Source organism: Alosa sapidissima, chromosome 2, assembly GCF_018492685.1.
Source record: "Alosa sapidissima isolate fAloSap1 chromosome 2, fAloSap1.pri, whole genome shotgun sequence".
In the NCBI taxonomy this organism is placed as follows: Eukaryota; Metazoa; Chordata; class Actinopteri; order Clupeiformes; family Clupeidae; genus Alosa; species Alosa sapidissima.
In genome coordinates, this window is record NC_055958.1 from 13,383,843 (window position 1) to 13,407,616 (window position 23,774).

The 23,774-nt window shown below is 40.5% G+C and overlaps 1 protein-coding gene and 1 long non-coding RNA gene across 2 annotated transcripts; one reads left to right on the forward strand and one right to left on the reverse strand.

Moving 5' to 3' along the window:
• Positions 1 to 1,785: 1,785 nt before the first annotated feature.
• LOC121695217 lies at positions 1,786 to 16,336 on the reverse strand. The gene is made up of 8 exons (XM_042075845.1): positions 16,300 to 16,336; positions 9,199 to 9,232; positions 8,496 to 8,825; positions 5,949 to 5,972; positions 5,600 to 5,623; positions 4,197 to 4,262; positions 3,283 to 3,378; positions 1,786 to 3,176 (listed from the first exon to the last, which is right to left on the reverse strand). Exons 2-8 carry the CDS (start codon positions 9,221 to 9,223, stop codon positions 1,879 to 1,881), a joined length of 1,863 nt encoding a protein of 620 aa, XP_041931779.1. The 5' UTR covers positions 9,224 to 9,232; positions 16,300 to 16,336; the 3' UTR covers positions 1,786 to 1,878.
• A 496-nt stretch (positions 16,337 to 16,832) lies between these two features.
• Positions 16,833 to 23,753, forward strand: LOC121695758. The gene is made up of 4 exons (XR_006026154.1): positions 16,833 to 16,993; positions 17,075 to 17,136; positions 17,223 to 17,286; positions 23,152 to 23,753. It is a non-coding gene; the product is annotated as an uncharacterized LOC121695758 (long non-coding RNA).
• The last annotated feature ends 21 nt before the right edge of the window (positions 23,754 to 23,774 follow it).

The window sequence follows — 23,774 nt, forward strand, 5'->3', positions numbered from 1 at the left end:
CTATTAACGGTTTACGGCTCCCTCATTGTTTACATGTGTTGAATGGAAGTCAATGGGAGCCGTAAATCGTTAATAGAGGTGACCAAAAGAATTTCTCCGCATTGCGTGACTGCGGTGCTGGTAGGGGACAGTTGGTAAGTGTTCTTAACAGTCTTCTGTAATAAACTCCGGGTTCGCTAACTAGGTTGTTGGTACTTCGTTTTATGTATGCAGAAAAACACCCTTGGGTCAATTTTCGCTGGAATTACACTTTAAGTAATGGTGTTACCTGCGCCGTTTTGAATGCTGTTGGAAATTAAGGTTAGCAAAGCACTGATTTCATGTGTGATAGCTGGTGTGATGATCGGGCTGATGGACTGAAGTAGGCTCATAGGTATAGGGTCCAATGAGCATGTGGTAGGACGGCTACCTGTCAGGAGTCTAGATACCTCACTCTTGGAGAGAGGTGTGAATGCAGAAAAAGATCTAATTATCTAATTCTGTCGCGTCCTGTGGACCTGTAGAGCAGTGTTTCTCAAACATTTTCAGACCAAGGACCACTTAACCAGTAAAAAATAACCTCACGGACCATAGGATGGATCATCATGTTGGATGATAGGATTCATATGATTTAAACTGGCGTAGCTTACATAGGCAGTGTTGTAGAACTGTTTGAATTTAAATACAAATTTGTTCAATATTGCAAACAACTCATCTATATTATATTTTACCATGTCTGCTTGCGGACCACTTGGGATAGCTTGCGGACCACCAGTGGTCCCCGGACCACACTTTGAGAAACACTGCTGTAGAGAATCTGATTGCCATCACTTTGTAAAAAATGAGGCAAGGGTATCCGCAGTAAGGCTGGACAGAGGAGGAGGCAGCTGAGGGTTGAGTAGCGATTGGAAGGTTGAGAAAAGTTTCTGAGTATCTGTGACACTGTTGATTTTGTCATTGTAGAAAGCTATCTAAGCAGCAGTGATGCTGGCTGAAAAGGAGGATAGGAGTGTCTGGTCATTTTGGAGGTCGTCGGTTAGTTTATATTTGTGCCATTTCCTCTCTGCGGCTCTGAGTTTGGTTCGAAAGGGTATCAATTAGCCATGGGTGAGTGTTTGGATCGAGCTGATCGAGAGGGCACAGTTTGTCTAGGTTTGAGCTCAGTGTGGAGCGAGTCTGTGCCATCATTAATGTCCAGAGAGGAGAAAGGGCTGAGTGGAGGGAGCCCGGAGGCGAGCACAGAGAAGAAGGGGGTTGGACACAGGTTGCGGATGTGACCATCGGCTGAGGAGCCGAGAGGCTGTTCTGTCAGGCTGACGTTGAACCAGATGAAGAAGTGGTCAGAAAGATGGAGAGGCATCGCCATGATGGTGTCTGTGGTGCATTTCCGAGTGAGGATTAAATCAAGCTCTTTGTCAACTTTGTGAGTAGGTGGGCTGCGAACCAGTTTGAGGTCAAAAGAGTGGATCAGGTCCATAAGGTCCGCTGAGCCTGGGGCGCCTAAGTGGATGTTCATATCGCCAAGGACGAGTAGCGGACAGTCATGCTCAGGGATGGAGGATATCAGAGTGTCCAGCTCGTCCATAAATCCATCTAGTTGGCCTGGTGGGCGGTAAATGACTATCACATAGAGTTTGACCGGGTCCATCATTGTGATAGCATAGTATTCAAATGAGTTATCTACAGTATCTATCTATCTATCTATCTGTCTGTCTGTCTGTCTGTCTGTCTGTCTGTTATGTGTATAAACATACAGTCAGCCGGAACGTCCCTCCCAGTGTTTAACTGAGAACAGCTCCATCTCCTCTGTGTTGTTCCTGATGCCATAACACTGGGAGACATGCTCTCTCTCGCTCTCTCTCTCTCTTTATTTCTCTCTACATTTCAGCACACAGCCGTTTAACTGTGAGCAGCTCCATCTCCTCTGAGCTGTTCCTCTGAGCCCATGACCTTGAGGAGAGACGTGCTGAGTCTCTGGATGGCCTGCCTCATGTCCTCGGACTCTGACTTTCTGTCATCAAGCATTTGCCTCATTCTGTCCATCTCTCTGTTCTTCTCCTCCATCTGTCTGTTCTTCTCCTCCATCTCTCTGTTCTTCTCCTCCATCTCTCTGTTCTTCTCCTCCATCTGTCTGCTGAACTCTCTCTCCATGTCAGCCTTCACGGTGCTGATTCTGAGGAGCTCAGGGAGCAGGATGCTCCTGAGGCTGCTGTCCACCTCAGCTCTGGCCTCTCTCTCATAACCCTCTCGCATCGCTCTCTCCTCCTTGTGTCTCTGTTCCTTCTCCACTCGTTCTCTCTCTCTGCTCAACTTTCCCTCCATTTCAGCTCGTACTGCAGCTAGTCTGTGTAACTCTGTATCTGTCTCTTTCCTCTTCTCCTCGTCCCATCCCTCCCCTGCCTCACTGCCTTGATCTTGCATTGTCTCACTCAGCGTTTGGATCTCTCCCTCCATCCTCTTCAGAGACTCCTGCACATTTCTGAAATGCTCCTCTCTTCTCTCTCTCTCCTCCATCAGTTTCCTCTCCTTCACCTCTTGTTCTTTCTGCATCCTTCTCTCTATCTCTCTGAGTTGTCTCTCTGCCTCCTGGTAGGTCTCACTGCTGTAGAATCTCTCTCTGTTTCCTGACACCATCTCTTCTATCTTTATTAGCAACTGTGTGATCTCAGTGTCATCAGGCCTGCCCTTAACGTTGAGAAGGTGACACCTGTTCCCACATTTCTCTACCAGCTGCTGGAGGTCCTGGCTCTCTGTTTGGAGCAACTCCTCCACACTCCTCTCTCTCAGCCCCTCAGCATGGGTGAAGAGGATCAGTGTGTGTCCCCAACAGCCCTCCCCAAAAATATCCTCCATTTTCTCCAGCATCCTCCTCTCCTCCCCTTCAGACGGCTCCACTGGAATCACCAGGAGGAAGGCGTGAGGTCCTGGGGCAGACAGACGGATACAAAGCCCCACGTCCTCTCTCATGTCCTTCTCAGAGAGTCCACTGCAGAACCAGTCTGGAGTGTCCACCACGGTCATCCGTCTCCCAGCCACCTCCCCTTGTCTGCTCTCACTGTGCTGGGTCTCGGTGGATGTGTGTGTGAGTGTGTGTGTGCCCAGGATGGTGTTTCCTGCTGCCCTCTTCCCAGCAGTGCTCCCCCCCAGCAGCACCAGCCTCAGCTCAGACACGGCAGGACCAGGACTCTCTCCTCCAACTGGAAACACAGATACAATTTACTACACACACACACACCAGATGTAAAACTGTAAACTGAATAGAGTTTGAAATTGTAAATGTACTTAGTTGTAAATTAGACTTACAGTTTAGAGGAAGATCAAAACTCCTCCGTTTTCTACTGTGAGGAGGATCTTGATCGCAGAATATGGGCTCAGAGGGCCCTCCAGCTACTTCTCCCACTGGAAACAAAATTAAAAAATCAACCACAAAATCAAATGGCTGTTCCCTATCAATAAGAATTTACATGTTCAACTTCAAACAAACTACAGTTACACCTTAACATACAACATATTCAAAACATAAAGAATTTACATTTGATGGATAACATTTAACATATGAACTATTGGTAACACTTTACTTGACAGTATCGACATAAGAGTGACATGACACTGTCATGACACATGAAGCCTAACCCTAACCTTAACCCTAAATCTAACCCTAATCCTAACCCTAACTTGTTATGACAAAAACCGAATGACACAACAGTGTTATGTCATAAATGTTTATGACTTGTTTATGACACATTCATGGCAGTGTCATGTCACTCTTATGTCGATACTGTCAAGTAAAGTGTAACCAAACTATTTGCCTCAAATGTGTCCTACCTAATGCATGTATCCAGCATTTATCTAAATGCCACTTTGTCAGTGAAGTGTATGAATAAATGGAATTTGTACATTTTTATAGAATTTGCTATCATACTTTTTGTTTTCTCTGCAGCTTTTGGTATTCTAGGCCTAAAGCCTACAGACATTACTCATATGAAATGCATTGAGGATCATAAATAGATCATATAGATAGACAGATGAATAAATCTATCTGTCATGACAAGACGATGCTCCACCACCACCAAGCACTAACATTGAGGTTGGTATCCACCTATTGTATGGTAACTAGCTTGTATACATTCGCCAACTTTAGGCCACTGTTTCAGGACTTGAGGGATCCTGAATTCCCAATAAATGAAGACTGAGAGTGTAGGGGGAAACTTGCTTACATATCTTAAGCGCCCGGACAGATTCCTCCATCACCTTCCTCTCTTCTGCTGTAATCCTTCTGCGAGCTGCATCAAGAGTGCACAGAGAAAAAAATAGTTGAAAAAAAAACACCACATTAAAAAACAAATTAACGATAACTGTGAAAATAACTATAAAGCATGCACATCCAAATTTTAAAGTTGGGGGCTGGACGAAAAGGGCAATACTGAATGAATGAAGCAAGTCCGCTACACCAATGGCTCCCAATAACTAATTAATTTAATGTGCCGTTTCCGGCGTTACTGCTGGCGCGTCGGGGTCTTGTTCGCCCTGTTGGGACTTATTTTCAAATAGGAAAGGGCTGTTTCTGAAGGCACGCATTGCCTTACTTTGTGTTTCGGATGTCAAATCAGTTGGCGCATACGACTTCTTCCAGCATTTTGCCAATCTGGCTGAACGTGATACGTGTCTGCACTGTAAGATTCAGCCAGATCGGCACAGAGCTGCAATAAGTCCAACGTGCCCACTGATTTGTATAGTTAGCAGAGGTGGGAAAATCCAGCTTCAGAAAGTAAAGGTCCAACCATGTATTGGCGCTACCTGTGCACTTACAGTACCTTCCAGAATGATTGACGCCTTTGGTAAAGTATAAAAAATAATATTTTGGTGATTTATTGTAATCTCACAATGGAAACAACAAGGAGACAAATTCAACCTTCCCTTATGAAAAATAACTATAGTAATCCTATTAGAATTTTATGGTAGTGTATAATACTTCTGTGATGTTCTGTAATACCTCTAATATTCTCTAATATCCTTAGCCGCCTATAGTGTTTCTATAGTAGTCTTAGTAGTACTTCTATAGTATGTCCCAAAATAGTATAGTATTCCTATAGTATTCAAATGAGATTACTCATTTTTTTTCCCAAAATACTACAAGATTCCTATAGTTTTTATTTCATAAAGGGTTGATGGGAAGCAAATGTATTATTTATATATAATATAAATACATTTATTATATTATGTAAAAACATTATTTTTTTATGCCTGTTTTTAGTCAACTTTACCAAAGGTGCCACTAATGTAACACAGGTGAACTCACCAATTAAATGCTCTACCTGGCCGAAAAGTTGTGCTAATTAGAATCAGTTGGTTTATTGTCAGTGAATGGTATAGGCACAGATATGTGGTAGGACTTCTACTGTCTGAAGCTGGACTTTTCTACTTCTGGTTAGTAGTTAAAGCTGTGCTACATAGGGAGAATAACTTCACAGTAAAACATATACTTTCAATTTTGCAGACATAGTTAAGGGCTTTGATTTTACCGGTATTAATGTGTGTGTGAGGGAACAACAAAACAAACAAATCAGTAAATTCAAAATAGCCATCCAAACTGCCAACTTCCCCCCAAGACTTCACTCACCAGCTCTGTTGTAGCCTCTCTCTCCTGAAGAAGGATTGTGAGCATTTGTGCAAAGAAACACACACACACACACACACGCACATACACAAGCATTTTAACAGAATGTCTTTTTTCAGGATGCAATACACCTGACTTAAGTGAATGTAATATAATTACTTTTTGAGTTTTCAGTATGTTTAAATAATGTTATGTAGGCTACACTTATATTACCATGTGTACATATACTACTTTATGGAGTCCATTTCATTTTTGATTATTTAATTCAAGCTGTCTTATTCAACGTGTGGCTAAGATATTAGATTTTAGAGTTGAAATGTATATCGTAAAAACTAAAATGCCTAGCACTTACCAGGTTGTATGGCACCTCTTTCCCCTAAAGAAACAGTGATATAAGGTAATATTGAGTATTAGATTGACTACATTATTGAAACAGCTGGGTCCCACATCATAATACAAAGAAGGTAGTGTGCTGTTTGGTATGTATTCTTGTAACAACATCAAAGTGCATTATTACTAGTTAAGTGAAAGCTGTAGAACACTGTGGATTCCATTATCCGGATTTAGCAATTGAATTTGCAAAAATGTAAATAATTCCTCAAGTACAACTTTCTAGAAGTACCTCCACAATATTAACTGTTTATGAAATATGACATGAATAAAGCAGACCAGGACAAGATAGCCACGACACAAAGATGATCGCACCTCTGGAATGGACACAAAGATGATTGCACCTCTGGGAGAAATGCTATTTGTGTCCATTCCATTCCTGCATGCTTATTTGCAGACATACTGTAACTTCTATGCTCACTTAATTGTATTGCATACAGTATATAAGCAGTATATAAGCAAGTATAGTTTTCAGTGCATGCTTTCCTGTTACTTATGTTTGCTGGAAAGCAATGTTTCTCACTAGTTTTAGATAAATGTGCCAATGTTATGAGGTTATTGGTAGATAAATGTGCCAATGTTATGAGGTTATTGGTAGATAAATGTGCCAAGGTTATGAGGTTACTGGTATTTTAGATAAATATGCCAATGTTATGAGGTTATTGGTAGATAAGTGTACCAATGTTATGAGGTTATTGGTATTTTAGATAAATGTGCCAATGTAATGAGGTTATTGGTAGATAGATTAATGTTATAAGGTTACTAGTAGATAAATGTGCCAATGTTATGAGGTTACTGGTATTTTAGATAAATGTGCCAATGCTATTAGGTTATTGGTTGATAAATGTGCCAATGTTATGAGGTTACTGGTAGATAAATGTGCCAATGTTATGAGGTTATTGGTAGATAAGTGTACCGATGTTATGAGGTTATTGGTATTTTAGATAAAGGTGGCAATGTTATGACGTTATTGATAAATGTACCAAATGTTATGAGGTTATTGGTATTTTAGATAAATGTGCCAATGTGGTTATTGGTAGATAAATGTACCAATGTTATGAGGTTATTGATAGATACATGTGCCAATGTTATGAGGTTACTGGTATTTTAGATAAATGTGCCAATGTTATGAGGTTACTGGTAGATAAATGGGTAACACTTTATAATAACTACACACAATTCATCATTTATTAAGCCTTTGTTACTTATTAGTTAATGGTTTGTTCATCATTAGTAATTTCATGTTCATACATACAGTAATGTATCATCAGTAAAGCATTTGTTCACACAGTTATTAATAGTTTGTTCATAGTAAATAATCCTATATCTAAAATATGTTGATACATTATTGTTAATACTTAATACATGATGCAATAATATGTTTTTGATTAAGTAATATTTCCATTATTTAACAGTTGTTACATACACATGCACTAATGATTAGTTAGGGTGAGGATACATATTTTATAAACCACTTCCTTATACTATAATTAATAATTAACTCAGGAGTTACAGTATAAGTGGTGGTTGTCTGGACCAAGGTAGTGTAGTGGATAAAGAGCTGGACTAGCATGCAGTAGCCTGAAAAGTTGGGGGTACGATTCCCGGCTTTCACTGTTATTTCAATGGCCTTTAATTTATTTGACATGTGTACATCGCTTGTCTGCTAAATTAATGAATGAATGTAATCTTTACAACTCATTTGAAAATGTGTTGGAAGGCATAGAGGGTCCTCACTTTAGATAAGCTCACAAAATATCATTAACTAAGCACTTGTAACTCCTGAGTTAATCATGAATTATAGGAAGTGGTTTATAAAATATATATCCTCACCCTAATTAATCATTAGTGCATGTGTATGTAACAACTGTTAAATAATGGAAATATTACTTCATCAACAAAATATTATTGCAGAATTTATTAAGTATTAACAATAATTCATAAACATATTTTAGATATAGTTTTATTTACTATGAACAAACCATTTATAACTGTGTGTACAAATACTTTATTTATGAGAATTAACATAGAAACAATGCTTTACAAATGATGAACAAAGCATTTTGTACTAGTTTGCAACTGGTTTATAATAAGAAAATTATTTCATTTATAAGTGGTTGTTTCATTACTTATTAAGTATAAATAATGTACTTACAAACATATTTTTGGATAGGCTTATTTACTATGAACAAACCATTTATAAATGTGTGAACAAATGCTTTACTGATGATAAATTATGTATGAACAGGAAATTACTAATGATGAACAAGCCATTAACTAATAAGTAACAAAGGCTTAATAAATGATGAATTGTGTGTAGTTATTATAGTGTTACCGATAAATGTGCCAATGTTATGAGGTTATTGATATTTTCCATCCTTCTGTGTATGTGCAAATATGTATCTGCATATGCTACACTCTAAACATGCCTGCACTGCCCATATCACCTTTAGTCAGCACTGAGCTAAAGGCCCTGGATAGCACTGAAGTACAGAGACAGGAGACTTACGAGGATACAAGAACCCCACTCTCGCCTCCTCCTGGTGTTCTCCTTGGATGACCTGACACAGGAACCATCCTCTGTCTGTCTCCTGTGTGCCCCTCAGTCTCAGAGACACGTCTCCTCTCTGCAGCTCCTGGGGGTCCACACTCACTCTGCCCTCATAGCCCCTCCCCTCTGCCACCTGACCATTCCTGTACAGGTAGATGCAGTCTGTGTTCCTGAACCACCTGATCTCCAAGGGGAGAGCAGGGATTAGAGCTGACAGGTGACAGGGAAGTGTGATGTCATCACCAGGAGAAAACAATAGAGGTACACCAGTGGAAACCACTTTGGACTCTGAGGAGAAGCAAACATTGTGGTGATATGTTGTACACACACATATGCACATAGACACACACATACACACACACACACACACATGCACATAGACACACACACACACACACACACACACACACACACATACACACACACTGACATACGCACATACACTAGGTGGAGCACAGTCTGTACACAAATTTGGGTAGTGGTAGGGTGCAGCAGTTTCCGACCCCAATTGCAAATCTGCACCCAGTGTGTTGGTCTGCATTACTCTGAGACGTCTCCAATATGGATGTAAACACGTACACTCCCTTACACACACACACACTTCCACGCACACTCCCTTACACACACACACAGTCCATCAGAACTGTTATCTTGATGATACCTTCATCTTTGGACTCAGCTGACATGTGTGCTTCCTGAAACAGACACATACGTAATATTCTTTAGTGAATACTGGAGTACACAAACACAACAAAATGTGTGTGTGTGTTTGTATGTGTGTGTGTGTGTGTGTGTGTGTGTGTATTTGTATGTTTGGAAGTATGTAGCATTGGCATGACTTAAGGTCAGTGTGTAAAATATAAAGCATCTTTATATTTTTTCCCTTTCTCTAATTTGATTTGCCTTACGATTGTATAGAGGGTGGAAATTATTTACAACCCTTTCAGAAACATAAATCACAGATGAAGGCCTCAACATCATTCCCTTCATCAATCACAGCAACTGTGAGATGTGTTATAAATGTGTACATGTATGCAGATAGTTAATTTCATATTAAACCGACAAAAAGAAAAGTACCAATGAAAAATATTCACAAGTAGCCACACCTCACTGTCTATCCATGCTTTGGCTATGAAGTTGTGATTCCTCCTCTTCTTTGTGTCTCAAACACACTCACATATGCGGTTAGTCCTGCACGTCCATACATTCCTTCAGTTTGTACAGAGCCTGTGGACATTCACTGTACAGTCACAGAGACGTTGTCCCTGAGTAAAATGTGTCCTTATTCCTCAAATGCCCAGTCACTTCTAGGTTATGGAGAAGCCACCTCTGACTAAGGGAAAAGTCCATCGTCTGTTTAATATATGAGTGCTGCCTTAGATCAATGATGCAGTTTTCTTTATTATTTTAATCATTAACTTACTATTGGGGACTGCACCTGGCCTGAATAGCACACGCCCTTCACTGCATCATACAGATTAAATGACTCCTATTTGCGCTTAAGTCCCATAGTAAGTCAAATTACACAAAACACAGTGACTTAGAGCAGGGGAGCAGGGGTTCCCAAACTTTTCCACGACAAGGCCCCCCAAATACCACTAGGTTCTGGCCAAGGACCCCCTTGATGTGTTACTTAACCCATCGACAATACTACGGCAAACGTAAAAATACATTGAGCTAATCCTAATAATTATTTTAGCCACAAGCACTTCGCGATGGAGCATACAGTGTGTAAAAATTGCATTTGGGGCTTTCTGCTGAATGACAGCTATCACTCTACTATTATTCCCAGTTATTATCATGGAAAATATAATATTCAGATATGCGACAAATTATTATAATGGCATTGTATTTTTCAAATGTATTTATTTGTTGCTTTTATTTTTCCTTCCAACTTGCTGAGGCCCCCCTGGCACCCCCTAGCGGCCCCCACATTAAAAACCACTGACTTAGAGAGTGGGCAAAGGTTACTTTAGAATGCAAAGAATTTTTTTATTTTGAGGAGAATGTGCGAAGAGTCCTGGATGCAAGTTAAAGTCTTGTAGAAGATATATATCCATATCTGACTCTTTTTTTTTATATCTAAAACCACTTGTACTCTATATGTCCATCATTACAATAGTCTCTCCAGAGCAATTTGGGTTTAAGTGCCTTCATTAAAGGAGAATTCCGGTGTGATATTGACCTAAAGTGTATTGAAACATGATACCGAGTGTGAACGTATGTCTCATAGCCCATCTATGAGATGCACTCCAAAATCTGGCGCTAGTTAGCCGATGCTTCCAACAGCTTTTTCAATAGTGGTGCTTCGGCATCGGGCTAGCCATGCAAATAAATCACTGTTTTACACCCATTTACGAGGCTCAATGTATCTCCACACTTCTTTGGTAGACTTCCGAGGGCCCTGATATTTAAAACGAGACATTGAGAACTTTGAAAAAGCACTGGTAGTTTACTTACAAGACGATTTATACAGACAGTATCTTCACGAAGTTTAGCGTTTGCAGCCATCTTGAATTTAGTCACGATAAGTCGAGCAACGAGTAAGAATGAACAGCTATGATAAGGGATCAGATTCCAAAAATAATTCAGTGGAAATGCATGGATTCCAGTTGCTGCTACTGGAAGAAACTGGAATCCATGCATTTCCACTGAATTATTTGCATGGCTAGCCCGATGCCGAAGCACCACTATTGAAAAAGCTGTTGGTAGCATCGGCTAACTAGCGCCAGATTTTGGAGTGCAGGGGACAAGCCGAGATGGACTATGAGACATACGTTCACACTCGGTATCATGTTTCAATACACTTTAGGTCAATATCACACCGGAATTCTCCTTTAAGGGCACAATGGTGGCTTCAAACGGAAAACTTCAGAAGGCTTTCCTTCTGTCCATAACTTGTAACCCTGAGATCTGAAACCTTCTGTTTCAGATCTCCTCTCTGTGTCACCTGGTCAAATTCCCAACACTCTGTAGTACATGCTATCTTAATAGCCACGCACTATGAGTGAAATGCTGAATATTGACATTCTGTACTGATAACATACACTGCAGTTGACCCAACAGACTGGTCCTTTAGCAAACAACAGTGGTGAGTAATGATTCAGAACCTAGAGAGAATAATTCAAGCCAAATAAAACACAATGCATACACGCACATGCACACACAGAAGGAAAGTAAATCTGAGGAAGACCGCAAGGTCGAAACGTCATGTGCCAAATAATGAGAAAATAAACTTAACAAAAGAGTACCAAGGAGAATTCTGGTGCACCTGAAGACCCGCTAAGCTGCTCTACCACCATTACCTGTTTAGCCCACTCACAGATGAGCAAAGTCTCACCCGTAAAAGCACACCGAGACCCGCTAAGCTGTTCTACCCGTAAGAGCACGCTGAGACCCGCTAAGCTGCTCTACCTGTAAGAGCACGCCAAGACCCGCTAAGCTGCTCTACCCGTAAGCTTAACTAATAAAATCTAACTTTGTAATTACCGGTAATTAAAATGTTTTCAGTATAAAGAAACTTTGTTTAGCATTTTCTCATAAAACCATTTGACATAATTTGATAAGAGTTTGACTTATTTTAAGACTTCTCATCAAGAAAACAAGCAAATTTGGCTGCCAGTGTGTTAAGCAAATGTGTTGATAAGACCCCTTAAAAGAAGTCAAATTACTTTTAAATTAAAGGTCCAGTATGTAGGAAATAATGGAAAATAAACTGTAACCATTCCAAAAATAATCACCATATGTTGTCAGAGAGTAAGGAAACACGATGAATTGAAGTAATGGCTTATTTGACAACATTACTCTAACCCGTAAAACCCCGTAAAACCCATGAAAAAAAATGAGTTACGGGGCGGAATGTCTTGGAATTTTCGTTTATGTTTTGAACGATTCATTCTAGAATAGCGTATTAATAATGGGCTAGCACGTCCTCCTATTTGGGTTGCCAAATTAGCAAAGGCCAACTGTCAACAGCTGTCAGTTGTACGTTGGTTAGAGAGGTATTTTTTGTTTTCACTGTTTCCGTAATGTGTAGCTGGGTCATGGTTGGAGAAACGTTAAAGCAGCTGCAGGTCAACTAACATTAGCTAAGTCTTAATTACATCTGGCAACCCAGAAGAGGCTCGCGTCTGGTAGTCTTGAGAACGTTCACCAGTGTTTTGATTTTGGCCTGCAGAACGTTCGGTAACAATCCTACAAATCGCACCTTTAAGTCAAAATGGTATTTCAAGAGAGTTCTAGGTAAGTCTCTTTATATTGAAAACAAGACCAACTAGATTTTTTTGATCTTGATATAATAGATTAGATTTTAGATTGTATTAGATAAGCTGTTTTGCAGTGTATGTAGCCTATTATTAATCAGGGCTGCCAACTTTTCAAAAAACCTTGGAGTGAGATTTGGTGGGGCCAACCAAAATTTTGCTGCGGAAATTTTTGTTTGGCTCGTTCAGCATTATACCGTACAGTAAAAAAAAAGTACATTGGTTCTCAGGTGTAGGGACCAGGGTCCCAGAGTTAAATTAACATTGGTATCAAAGGGATCTAGCCTAATGCTAGGACCATGGGCGATGGAGGCATTCTGAAAGTGGGTGGGACATTTCAGTGGGGGGTATGGGGGTCCTCCCCCAGAAATTTTTTTTTGGACTAGATGCAATTTCCTGAATTCTGGTACATTTTACCAGGTTATTTAGATACTTCTATATAACAAAATAAAGCCAGCCTACGAAATTAATAAAAAGTAAATCATGCATAATTTAAAAATAACTCAATATATAGGCTACTTGGCTACGCAATAAGGTTTCCATTACAGCACTGCGGACGTTCAATGAACGCATGAAAGCGGATAAAGTAAATTAAATATCAAACTAAAGCGAAAATGTCATGCTTTTGAAGGCCTACCATTGTGCAGTCTAGCTGTGGTTAGTGACGTGATGCTGTTAATGGGGAGTTTTACATAAACCTATAGGTTATTATTTATTTGGCGTACAAACAGCACTGGTATTTCGCACGGCAATAGTGGGGGGGTCCAAACTAACAATTTTAAAAAGTGGGTGGGTGTTTTGTAAGAATTTAAGAAATGTTTGTATATTTTAACTTTTAAATGCATCAATCTGGTGCACTTTTAAAAATAAATTCAGAGGTCAGACTATTTTTATGGAAATATTTGTGCTGTAGCCTAAGCTATTTTGCACTTCAGAATTATAACCATGCATACACAGGTGGAATAGTTATGGTGATATTGCAATAAGTTCACAACCACAAAAACATATGATCCATTTCACAGTTCAGAAATGTTCAGCACTCCATGAAATTATGCAGAAGTGGTCACCTGTGTTTTTCAGCTAGTTCATTTAAGATAATATATTGGTCATTGTAATGGCCATAGCCTACAGGCTATTCCTTTTTCAGGATGTACCCATATCTGCATGATGTGAATGTTTGCATTTGGCTTATGTCAGGCTTTATATCAATATTTGTGTCTCCTTATTTGATTTTCTTTATATTTTTGCATTAATGTCACTAGAAAGCATGGCAATATAAATATATTCATTTATCTGTGTAAGTGGGATTGGCTGGAACCTGACAATATAAGAACCATGATAGTGGGATAATCTACTGAGCAATTTACAAAAATGTATGTAGGCCTACTGACAAATAGTTTACATTAGAATACATTATAATTTCGCCCCAATGAGGCTATGTAGAAATGTGTTGCAATTTCAAAAACAGAGGCATGCTTTATATCCTCGTATTCGGTACGGTTTGCTGTTTATTGTGATATTAGGTTTGCCACATGTTGTGTGAAGGGTTAGTGAGATATTACAACCAGGGCTGTAGTACTCGAGTCCGGTCTTGGACTCGAGACCGTTTTTCTATGGTCTCGGACTTGTCTCGGACTCGCTAGTATTTGGACTTGGTCTTGTCTCGGTCTCGGCCACTGGTCTTGCCAAATATGGCTTTTGGTCTCGACCGAGTCCAGGTGTCTTTAGGGCCATCAAAATTAACGTGTTAATCGCCGCGATTCATTTTGAAATACATAATGCGTTACAAAATATTAACTCAATAGTGTTTACCTTTGTGGGGGGCTGATGTCACGTAACGGAAGCCGCAAAACCTAAAACCGCAAGCCTGAGAGTTTATTTTACTGTCTGTGGAGTTAGCTGAAGATAAAGAGGAACCAACATTTAGCCAAATAGTAGCTTTACTGCAAACTGCTTTTCACTCTTGATAGATAACGTTTACAATGTCAAAATGCACCAACTGCAACAGTTACATAAAGATGATACTTTTCGGCTCTTCTCCATTAAGATCCAACTTGAACGTATGCTACTCCATTTAATTAAGAGCGCGTCTGAACGCACACGAGAAGGAGAGAAAACGATTGGCAGGCTCCAGCTGGCTTGTCGTTGTTGATGATAATTGATATCTCCTTTTTAATATAAGAAACTTATAAAAGGAAGGCAACAAAGACGAGGTTAGAGGAGATTGCGGATTTATCCGATTTCCACTACTGACCAGTTATAAACATGTATGTAGGCTGCACTCACTGTGATTTGAAAAATGGACAAAAATATGAAGAGTTGTCTTTGCCTTTGTGTAATGGAACTGGTGAGTCTTGAAGTCTTCAATAATTTGTTTACATGAAGCACATATTATGCCGATTGAAACACATTCACACAACACATCAGATAGCTAGGTGACTGGCTCAGGCTCATCATTCACTTTTAATTGCAAACAGAAAATGTCTAGCTAGCATCATGTCATTACATGCTTCTATTTCCAAAGGAATGAAAACTGTTTATACCAACTTAATATCATGCTTATCATTGTTAATATTGTACAATACATGTGGTACAAACAATATTAGAGCTTGTGGACTAGCTATAGGCTATATTTCAATGGAGCTGGTAAAAAAAAGATCATTATGAGAACGTGGCCACAATGGGCTTAAAGTAACAGTGCACCATTTACAAATGAGTTAAACAGCATCATATGTGTAGTATTTCTTAAGAAATGAATACTTTAAAACACAATCACTGTGTCAGTATTATCATTTAAATAATATAAAAGTGTTTTACTTTTACCTTTGTGGTTACTCATTAATTTTGTGATTTATGTTGAAGCTTTAGTCTTTAGGAACTTTTTAATTGTGGTTAATCGAGATTAATTCATTTCAAAATATATATTTTGAATCGTTTGACAGCCCTATAATAATATTGGAGAAGGGGAATGGCTACACTTACAAATCCTGGGTGTGCTCACACTGTTTTTGCTTTTAGATAATAATAATAATAACCCAAAATGATTGTCTTGATACTGTCATGCACAAGACTTTTTTTCCTATCCTGGACTCGGTCTTGACTCGGACTCGAACCTTTTTGGACTCGGTCTTGTCTTGGACTCGAACCTCTTTGGACTCGGTCTTGACTTGGTCTCGACTAGTCCTGGTCTTGGACTTGTCTTGGACTCGACAAAGGTGGTCTTGACTACAACCCTGATTACAACCGAGAGTAATGGGTGTGCACTGTGTGCAAAATGCAAATATGATTAGCCTAAATTGCACGTCGGTTCAATGATAATTTTCTCGCGAACCATTTATCACAGCAACTTGGCGCTAATATCATTGGAAAGCTTAGATTCCGCTCGTTCACATGATGTGTGATATCATGTATAGGTTTAGTTTAGTTGAACCTCATCTGCCAGGTATTTGACCTACCACGTTGACACTTCAGCGTGAAAAATACTCAAAGCATAGGCCTACCTGAAGCCGGGGGAATGCGCCTGGGATGGCTTTTGAAGTAGCATCGCAAATGAGAGAAAATTTAGAAAATTCCACAGACAGGGGGTGCTCTTGAACCCTCTCACCGTCTCTGAAAGCATAACCGTGGCTCAACAGGTAGATCTATAGGCTAAACTCATTTTTCAGGCATCTGACCGACCGGGTTGACACTTCAGCGTGAGAAATCGTGGGTGTGGCGTGTGAGTGTGTGAAACTAATCACATGCGTGTGTCTCACGGCCAATGCGTGAGAGTTGGCAGCTATGGCCTATTATGTACCTTTGGTATCTTACTGTTATTGTTTGTTTTGTTAATGTAGCCAGTTCACCTTGTTTCTGTCTTTTCCCCATGTCTCCCTGTTTTCCCTACATGTCCCACACTGGCCTGCTCCCGCTAACTAGGGGGGCGTGGTGATTAGTTACACACTGGAGTTCGTTCGCACTGATTACTGGCCGGAGTATAAAACCACCCAGGTACGAAGAAGCGTTGTAAGCTCTGCCTGTTTAACCCCCCTAGCGTGGCGGATTCAGTCATCAGGTATGTTGCAATACTCCCGTTTGCTGCCAGACTAATAACATGGTTTAATCAATGTTTGTCTTCACCTGTAGCTTCGTGGTCACCGGCTAGTCTACTCCTGCTGCCCGTGTGTTAGACACCATCCCTTATTCATTCTACAGGTATGCACCTATGTTTGTCTTAAATCTTTCGTAGTTTATTTTCTGTTTTGAGTCGTAACACTTTCTCTTGTATGCCTGTAGCTGAACGTGGGTGAGTGCTCTCCATACGGCGCTTTGTGCACTATTCGTAGTTACGAACATAGGTGTATATACGATGCTTGCTTTAATGGGTAACTTTCTAGGCGGCAGTAGAAGGCTTTATGTTCAATGTCTTTTCTGTCCTGTCCAGGTAGCGCGGCCTTTTCCATCTACGCGGGGTGCATAGCGTGGGTCGTGCTGCTGTCTTGTCTGTAGTAAAGGTGTTTAAGTCGTGATTCACTCGGATCTTTCACCCGTATCTTTAAATTAACCCATGAGTCGCGAGTCTCTAGTATCAATAACTCGGATCAGTTGAGTCCTACTACAATTCAATCTAAAACGATAAACAGCGCCACACACAAACCTCTTGCAACATTAGCTAGCCTACTAGCCATCATAGCTGCCAAAAATGTAACAATTTCGTAAGTAGGATAACCACAACTCCACAAATCAACTCAAGCGACTGAGTGAGCAGGCAGTCTGAGATAACTGGTTAACTTCCCGCAGAGCCGGGTTAGTCGGATCAGCCGGCCGGTTAGGCTACATTGAGTACGAGTCGGCTACGGCTACGTTGTCATGAGTGGCTGTAGACGAGCGAGTAGCTCCTCCTCAAAGTGAAAAGCAATTCCACAACAAAAGCCATTCTTCAACTCTTAAATAACATTCAATGTTCTGCATGTAGCCTAGGCATACTTTAGATTTGGTGTATAGATGTAGCATATTAAAATGCAATTAGGTCGCGCAGACAGTCCGAAACATTGCACGCTCTTAATGGAGCTGCTTTGTATACCCGGGTTAGTCGGATCGCTGGGCCGGGCGGTTACGTTATGAGTGCGAGTCAGCCGAATCAGCCGGCTACGTTGTCATGAGTGGATCTGTAGACGAGCGAGTAACTCCTCGTCAAGGTGAAAAGCAAATCCACAACAAAAGCCATTCTTTCACTTCTGAAATAGCATACAATGTTCTACACGTAGGCATAGCCTACTTTAAAATGCAATTAGGTCGCGAAGACAGTCCGAAACATTGCAAGCTCTGTATGGAGCTGCTCAGGCTAGCCGGGTCAGTTGGATCAGCAGGGCGGGCCGGTTACGTTGTTATGAGTGCGAGTCAGCCGAATCAGCCGGCTACGTTGTCATGAGTGGATCTGTAGACGAGCGAGTAACTCCTCGTCAAGGTGAAAAGCAAATCCACAACAAAAGCCATTCTTTCACTTCTGAAATAGCATACAATGTTCTACACATAGGCATAGCCTACTTTAAAATGCAATTAGGTCGCGAAGACCGTCCGAAACATTGCAAGCTCTGTATGGAGCTGCTCAGGCTAGCCGGGTCAGTTGGATCAGCAGGGCGGGTCGGTTACGTTGTTATGAGTGCGAGTCAGCCGAATCAGCCGGCTACGTTGTCATGAGTGGATCTTTAGAGGAGCGAGTAACTCCTCGTCAAGGTTAAAAGAAAATCCACAACAAAAGCCATGCGTTCACTTCTGAAATAACATATATTCTGCACGCATAGCCTACTTTAAAATGCAATGAGGTCGCGAAGACAGTCTGAAACATTGCAAGCTCTGTATGGAGAGTAGGCTAGCCAGTCGGATCAGCCAAGCGGGCCGGTTACGTTGTTGTTATGAGTGCGAGTCAGCCGAATCAGCCGGCTACGTTGTCATGAGTGGATCTTTAGAGGAACGAGTAACTCCTCGTCAAGGTTAAAAGAAAATCCACAACAAAAGCCATGCTTTCACTTCTGAAATAACATATATTCTGCACGCATAGCCTACTTTAAAATGCAATTAGGTCGCGAAGACAGTTGCAATGTCCGAAACATTGCAAGCTCTGTATGGAGTTGCTTGAGTAGGCTAGCCTACCTGGGTCATTTGGATCAGCCGCGGGCGGACCGGTTACTATGTTGTTATGAGTGCGAGTCAGTCGAATCAGCCGGCTACATTGTCATGAGTGGATCTGTAGACGAGCAAGTAGCCTAGTTTCTACTCGTGTCAAGGTGATAATAATAATAGGCCTAATGAGAATAGTAGTAGTAATAATAATAATAATAATAATAATAATAATAACAATAATAATAATTTAGTCACTGCAGGGCATTTCTACATTCCTGTTTCTATGTCTACATTGAAAGTCAATTGCTTAGGCTAGGTTAAGACAATAAATAAACAGTCTGGCTCAAACTGCTTTCTTTCCCGTGAGTGGGTGGAGATTTTGATGCTATTATATTAGGCTATTTTATATTATATTATATTAGGCTACCTAACATGATATACATATCATAGCTATACATATATATATATATATATATATATATATATATATATATATATATATATATATATATATATATATATATGTATAGCTATGATTAATAGGCTAATAATATTAGTTGCCTAGTAGGCCTATTAGCTGCCTATAATACCTATTAGAATAGATTCCTAGTAGCCTACTATTAGTATATAGTAGTGGTAATAAACACTGTAGCAGAGTAGCATTAGACCTAGGCAAATTTTCTATTGTTAACAAAACAACAACAAATAATTAATTATTATAATATAGGCTACCCTCCCTGTCAATAAGATCAAAGTTTCTGAACATGAGCACCAAAAAGATGAACAATGTGTGGATGCACTTTGACCAGGAGACCAAAACTCTTAGGCTAAATGCAAGTACTGCAAAAACCTGGTTTCAAATCATGGAGGATCCACATCCAACATGAGAAGGCACTTAACGAAATGAAGCACCCCACTGCACTGCTTGAACGTAGGACTGAATTTCTTTGCGATTTAGCAATACTGACTCAAGTGACTCAAGTGACTCGTTCAACCCGGATCAGTTTAGTGAGTGACTCAGAATAACCCGGATCCTTAAAAGGAATCGAGTTTGACAGGCCTAGTCTGTAGTTATTATGACCGCCGCGCAGCGAAGCGGCGGTCATATAGGTTTAGTCAGATTTTTTTTTTTTTTTTCTTTTTCGCATGCCCAAATTTCCGTCAATGAGTCCCGGGACACTGAAAGACTGGGGTACACGAAACTTGGTGGGCATGTAACCCCACATGGATAGCATGGAACCATCGTTTTTCGTATTGATCTGTAGCCCCCCCGCTGGACTGGACCCCCGAAAGGAGGGTAGGGCAGACACAGTTTTCTGTGAATATCTCGAAAACCATAGGGTTTAGGAGGACCATTTTTTTTTTGTATGTTGATCTCAAGGGGCCATGTCAACCCATTCCATAACCACTCATTTAATGTATAGCGCCACCTAGTTAAACACAAAAAAGTAAAAATGAGGTGTTGTAATTGAAGGTATCTGTGACCTAACATAGTCAAAACTGCACGAAATTGGAAGTGTAGGATCATTATGACACCCTCTGTATGCACGCCAAGTTTTGTGGAATTCCGTTCATGGGGGGCCACACAATAAATTAATTTATGTTACTATACACCAACTGGCCTGTAGGTGGCCGGAGACAGTTTTCTGTGAATATCTCGAGAACCGTAGGGCCTAGGAGGTCCACCTTTTTTATGTATGTTGGTCTTAAGGGGGCATGTCAACCCATCCCATTACCACTTATTTCATGTATAGCGCCACCTAGTTAAAAATTAAAAAGCAAAAAATTAGGTGTTTTCATCTCAATATCTCTGGCTGACAAGGTCAAAACTGCACGAAATTAAAAGTGTAGGATCATTATGACACCCTCTGAATGCATGCCAAGTTTTGTGTACTTTCGTTCATGGGGGGCCTTACAATAAAATAATTTATGTGTACATTTAGTGACCGTACACCAACAAGGATTCCCGGGACACTGAAAGACCGGGGTACACAAAACTTGGTGGGCATGTACCCCCACATGGATAGCATGGAACCGTCATTTTTCGTTTTCATCTGCAGCCCCCCCCCCCCGCTGGACTGGACCCCCGAAAGGAGGGTAGGGCAGACACAGTTCTCTGTGAATCTTTTATGGTATGTTGGTCTCAAGGGCCCACATCAACCTGACCTGGCTCATAATCACTCATTTGTGATTTGCCCCCCCCCCCCCCCCCCCCCCTGGTAAAAAATGAAAATCAGTAGGATTAAAAGAAAGCCAAAATAAATATTCATCATCATCATCATGGCTGCATTTTCAGTATTGGCAAGAAGTAGTCGTTTGTCCACTAGATGGCGCATCGTTGCAGTTAGACGTAATTTTGTTGGAAGTTAAAAGTGGGTTGGAAAAAACAATGGACGCTTCATACAAGGACTGTAATTTACCGCAGCGAACATCTAATAAGGATAGGACGATGTTCACATGAAGTGTAATTCCCATTTCTTCTTGAAGCCGAAATAAATCTGAGGATGTTTATCGGACATGCTTGGTTTTTACTGCAGGTACGTTAATCTTGTAATATCAATAAGGACCTAGGTAATGTTACCATTAGCGTTGGTTGAGTGATGGAGGCATTTGATTTATTGCATTTGTAGAAAACTATAAATGCGGTTATACCAAGCAAATGTATAGCAGCACTGTTTGTATCTTTCGACTGTCATTTATTGCACGTGCTACAAAATCATTCTGTGCAATGGAAGATTTACCAACGTTACACCGGTCTGATACAGTTTTGCCTATACATGCGTGAGACTGAGACGCCTGTTTATTTTGTTTTAAGTGCGTGCAGGGTGTGAGAGGGGAATCGATGTGCTTTGATTACAGCTTGGTAGTTGTAGTCTGTGAAATTAAAAAGCACGTGTGTGTGAAGTATCCAAACAATGACACCTTCATTTCATTATGGCTGCTTTAGCAAAACACCTTAAGCTACTGTGTAGTGGGTCCCATTTAGAAGTGGCTACTTTATTCGCGCTTTCCTTGACTCATGGAGCTGCATGGATTTTATTACAACTTTTCGCCACGATATGGCAGTTTAAGTCCGCTTGATACTGTAAGGCGTAAGCCATTGGTTTCCAAAGGAGATTTTATTTGTGTCGCCAGCATAGCCTATTGACAATTTATGTTGTAAATAGGCCTACCTTATAATCCTACCTGTAGCTTAGGGAAGCTAACAGCTTTCTATTAGGATCTAGTTTGTTAGTTACCGTTTTGTCATAACTCCCTGATGCATTTTTGCATTTAGAATAGCCAGAGCGTGTATATCTCAATCGGAAAATTAAACAATATCGGGTGCCTATGGACTAGGCTGGGTGAACCCAGCCTGATCTGCCCGCTATTTATTTTTTGATTTCTTAAAAGATTGAGCTTGGTCTGATGAAAGCCAGACTAGCCATGGACCTCAGTTAAACAATGCAAGGGAACATGAATCAGCCTATATTTGCACTAACAATAACGGACAAAAGCTCTTCAACTTTGGCCCGTTAAAATGTGTATGAACAGTCTAGCGACGCATTTCATCAAGGCCCATTTGGACATGTCAGTTATTTGCACCACTGGTTAGATGTAAAACAGCATTTCGTTTCAGACTAGGCTACTGTTACTTAATTTGTGCATTAACAATAACGTTTCAGACTACCATTACTTAATTTGTGCATTGACAATAAAGTATTACATGAACTAAAGATGACTAAAATCTTATGTAGAAGAAGAAACATTCACAAAAAATCCATCCATCCAAAAATGACCTTTGTTTTTGATAGCTGTTGAAAACGGCATGGAACTGACAGATGTTTTTGTTTAAAAATACATAAAAAATAAATAAATAAATAAATAAATAACATTATGCTGATACCTTTTGCTTTTCCCAAATACAATGTAGCCTACAGGTGTAAGTGACCTTTCATCAATCCAGTTGCAATGGATGAACTGTGATGAACTGCCCTACTTGTGATTGTTTAGAGATTTTAAAGGTTTTATAACAATTCTACATCTTCTTTGGCTATTCTACAATCTATTCACCTTTTCAGCACCAGTAGGGTACTTTCTGTGCAGCCGCACACACACACTCAGGCATGCCAAACAAGCATACACAAAAGTTTCAAGAGTGGGGGATGGAGTAAAATATGGAGACAAATTGAAGTGTGATTTATTTTCGCGGAACGGATGTACAGGACTGAGCGGCGGTCATATTTTGTACCGCTATGCGGTACATCTAGTTTTATTTTGGTGTAGCCTAATTGTGTGCGGTTTTTCAAGTACGTTCTGTGTCTGTTGTTTCTTTTTGTGGGCATTAACTTAGTGTCTACGTCTGCCTGTGTTTGGGTTTATTTGGCGTTTATGTCAGTCTGCATGTTGCTTGCCGCATTAGTAGAGAGGAACGGGGCATAAGTGGCATATGCTTCATCCTGGTAACTGCTTAGGTTCTGTCTGGTGCTGGCTGTCATTTGCGTGTGTTTGTATTTCTTTTGTCCTGGTGTGCCTGCATTATCTACCATAACGTCTGTATTGGCTGACCTTGTGGTGCTGTTTTATTTGTTTGTTTGGCAGATGTGGGGCCCTCTTTGAGGGAGGCTAGTCACCTGGTGGTGGGACCCTGTAGCTGCACATTTGTGGTGTCATTGTTGCTTGCGGTGGGCTGCTGTGTCACTGGTAAGTCACTTTCTTGCAGTGTGTATGCACGTGTGATGGCTGGAACTTAGAACACACCTCCAGTTAGTCTGTCTCCCTCAGGTAAGCCCCCATCTGCTGTATCTTTTTAGCTCCAGTGGAGCCTGGCCCCACTTTAGAAATCACCTGTTCATATTGTATCATAATAAAAGAGAACAATAATACATATTTT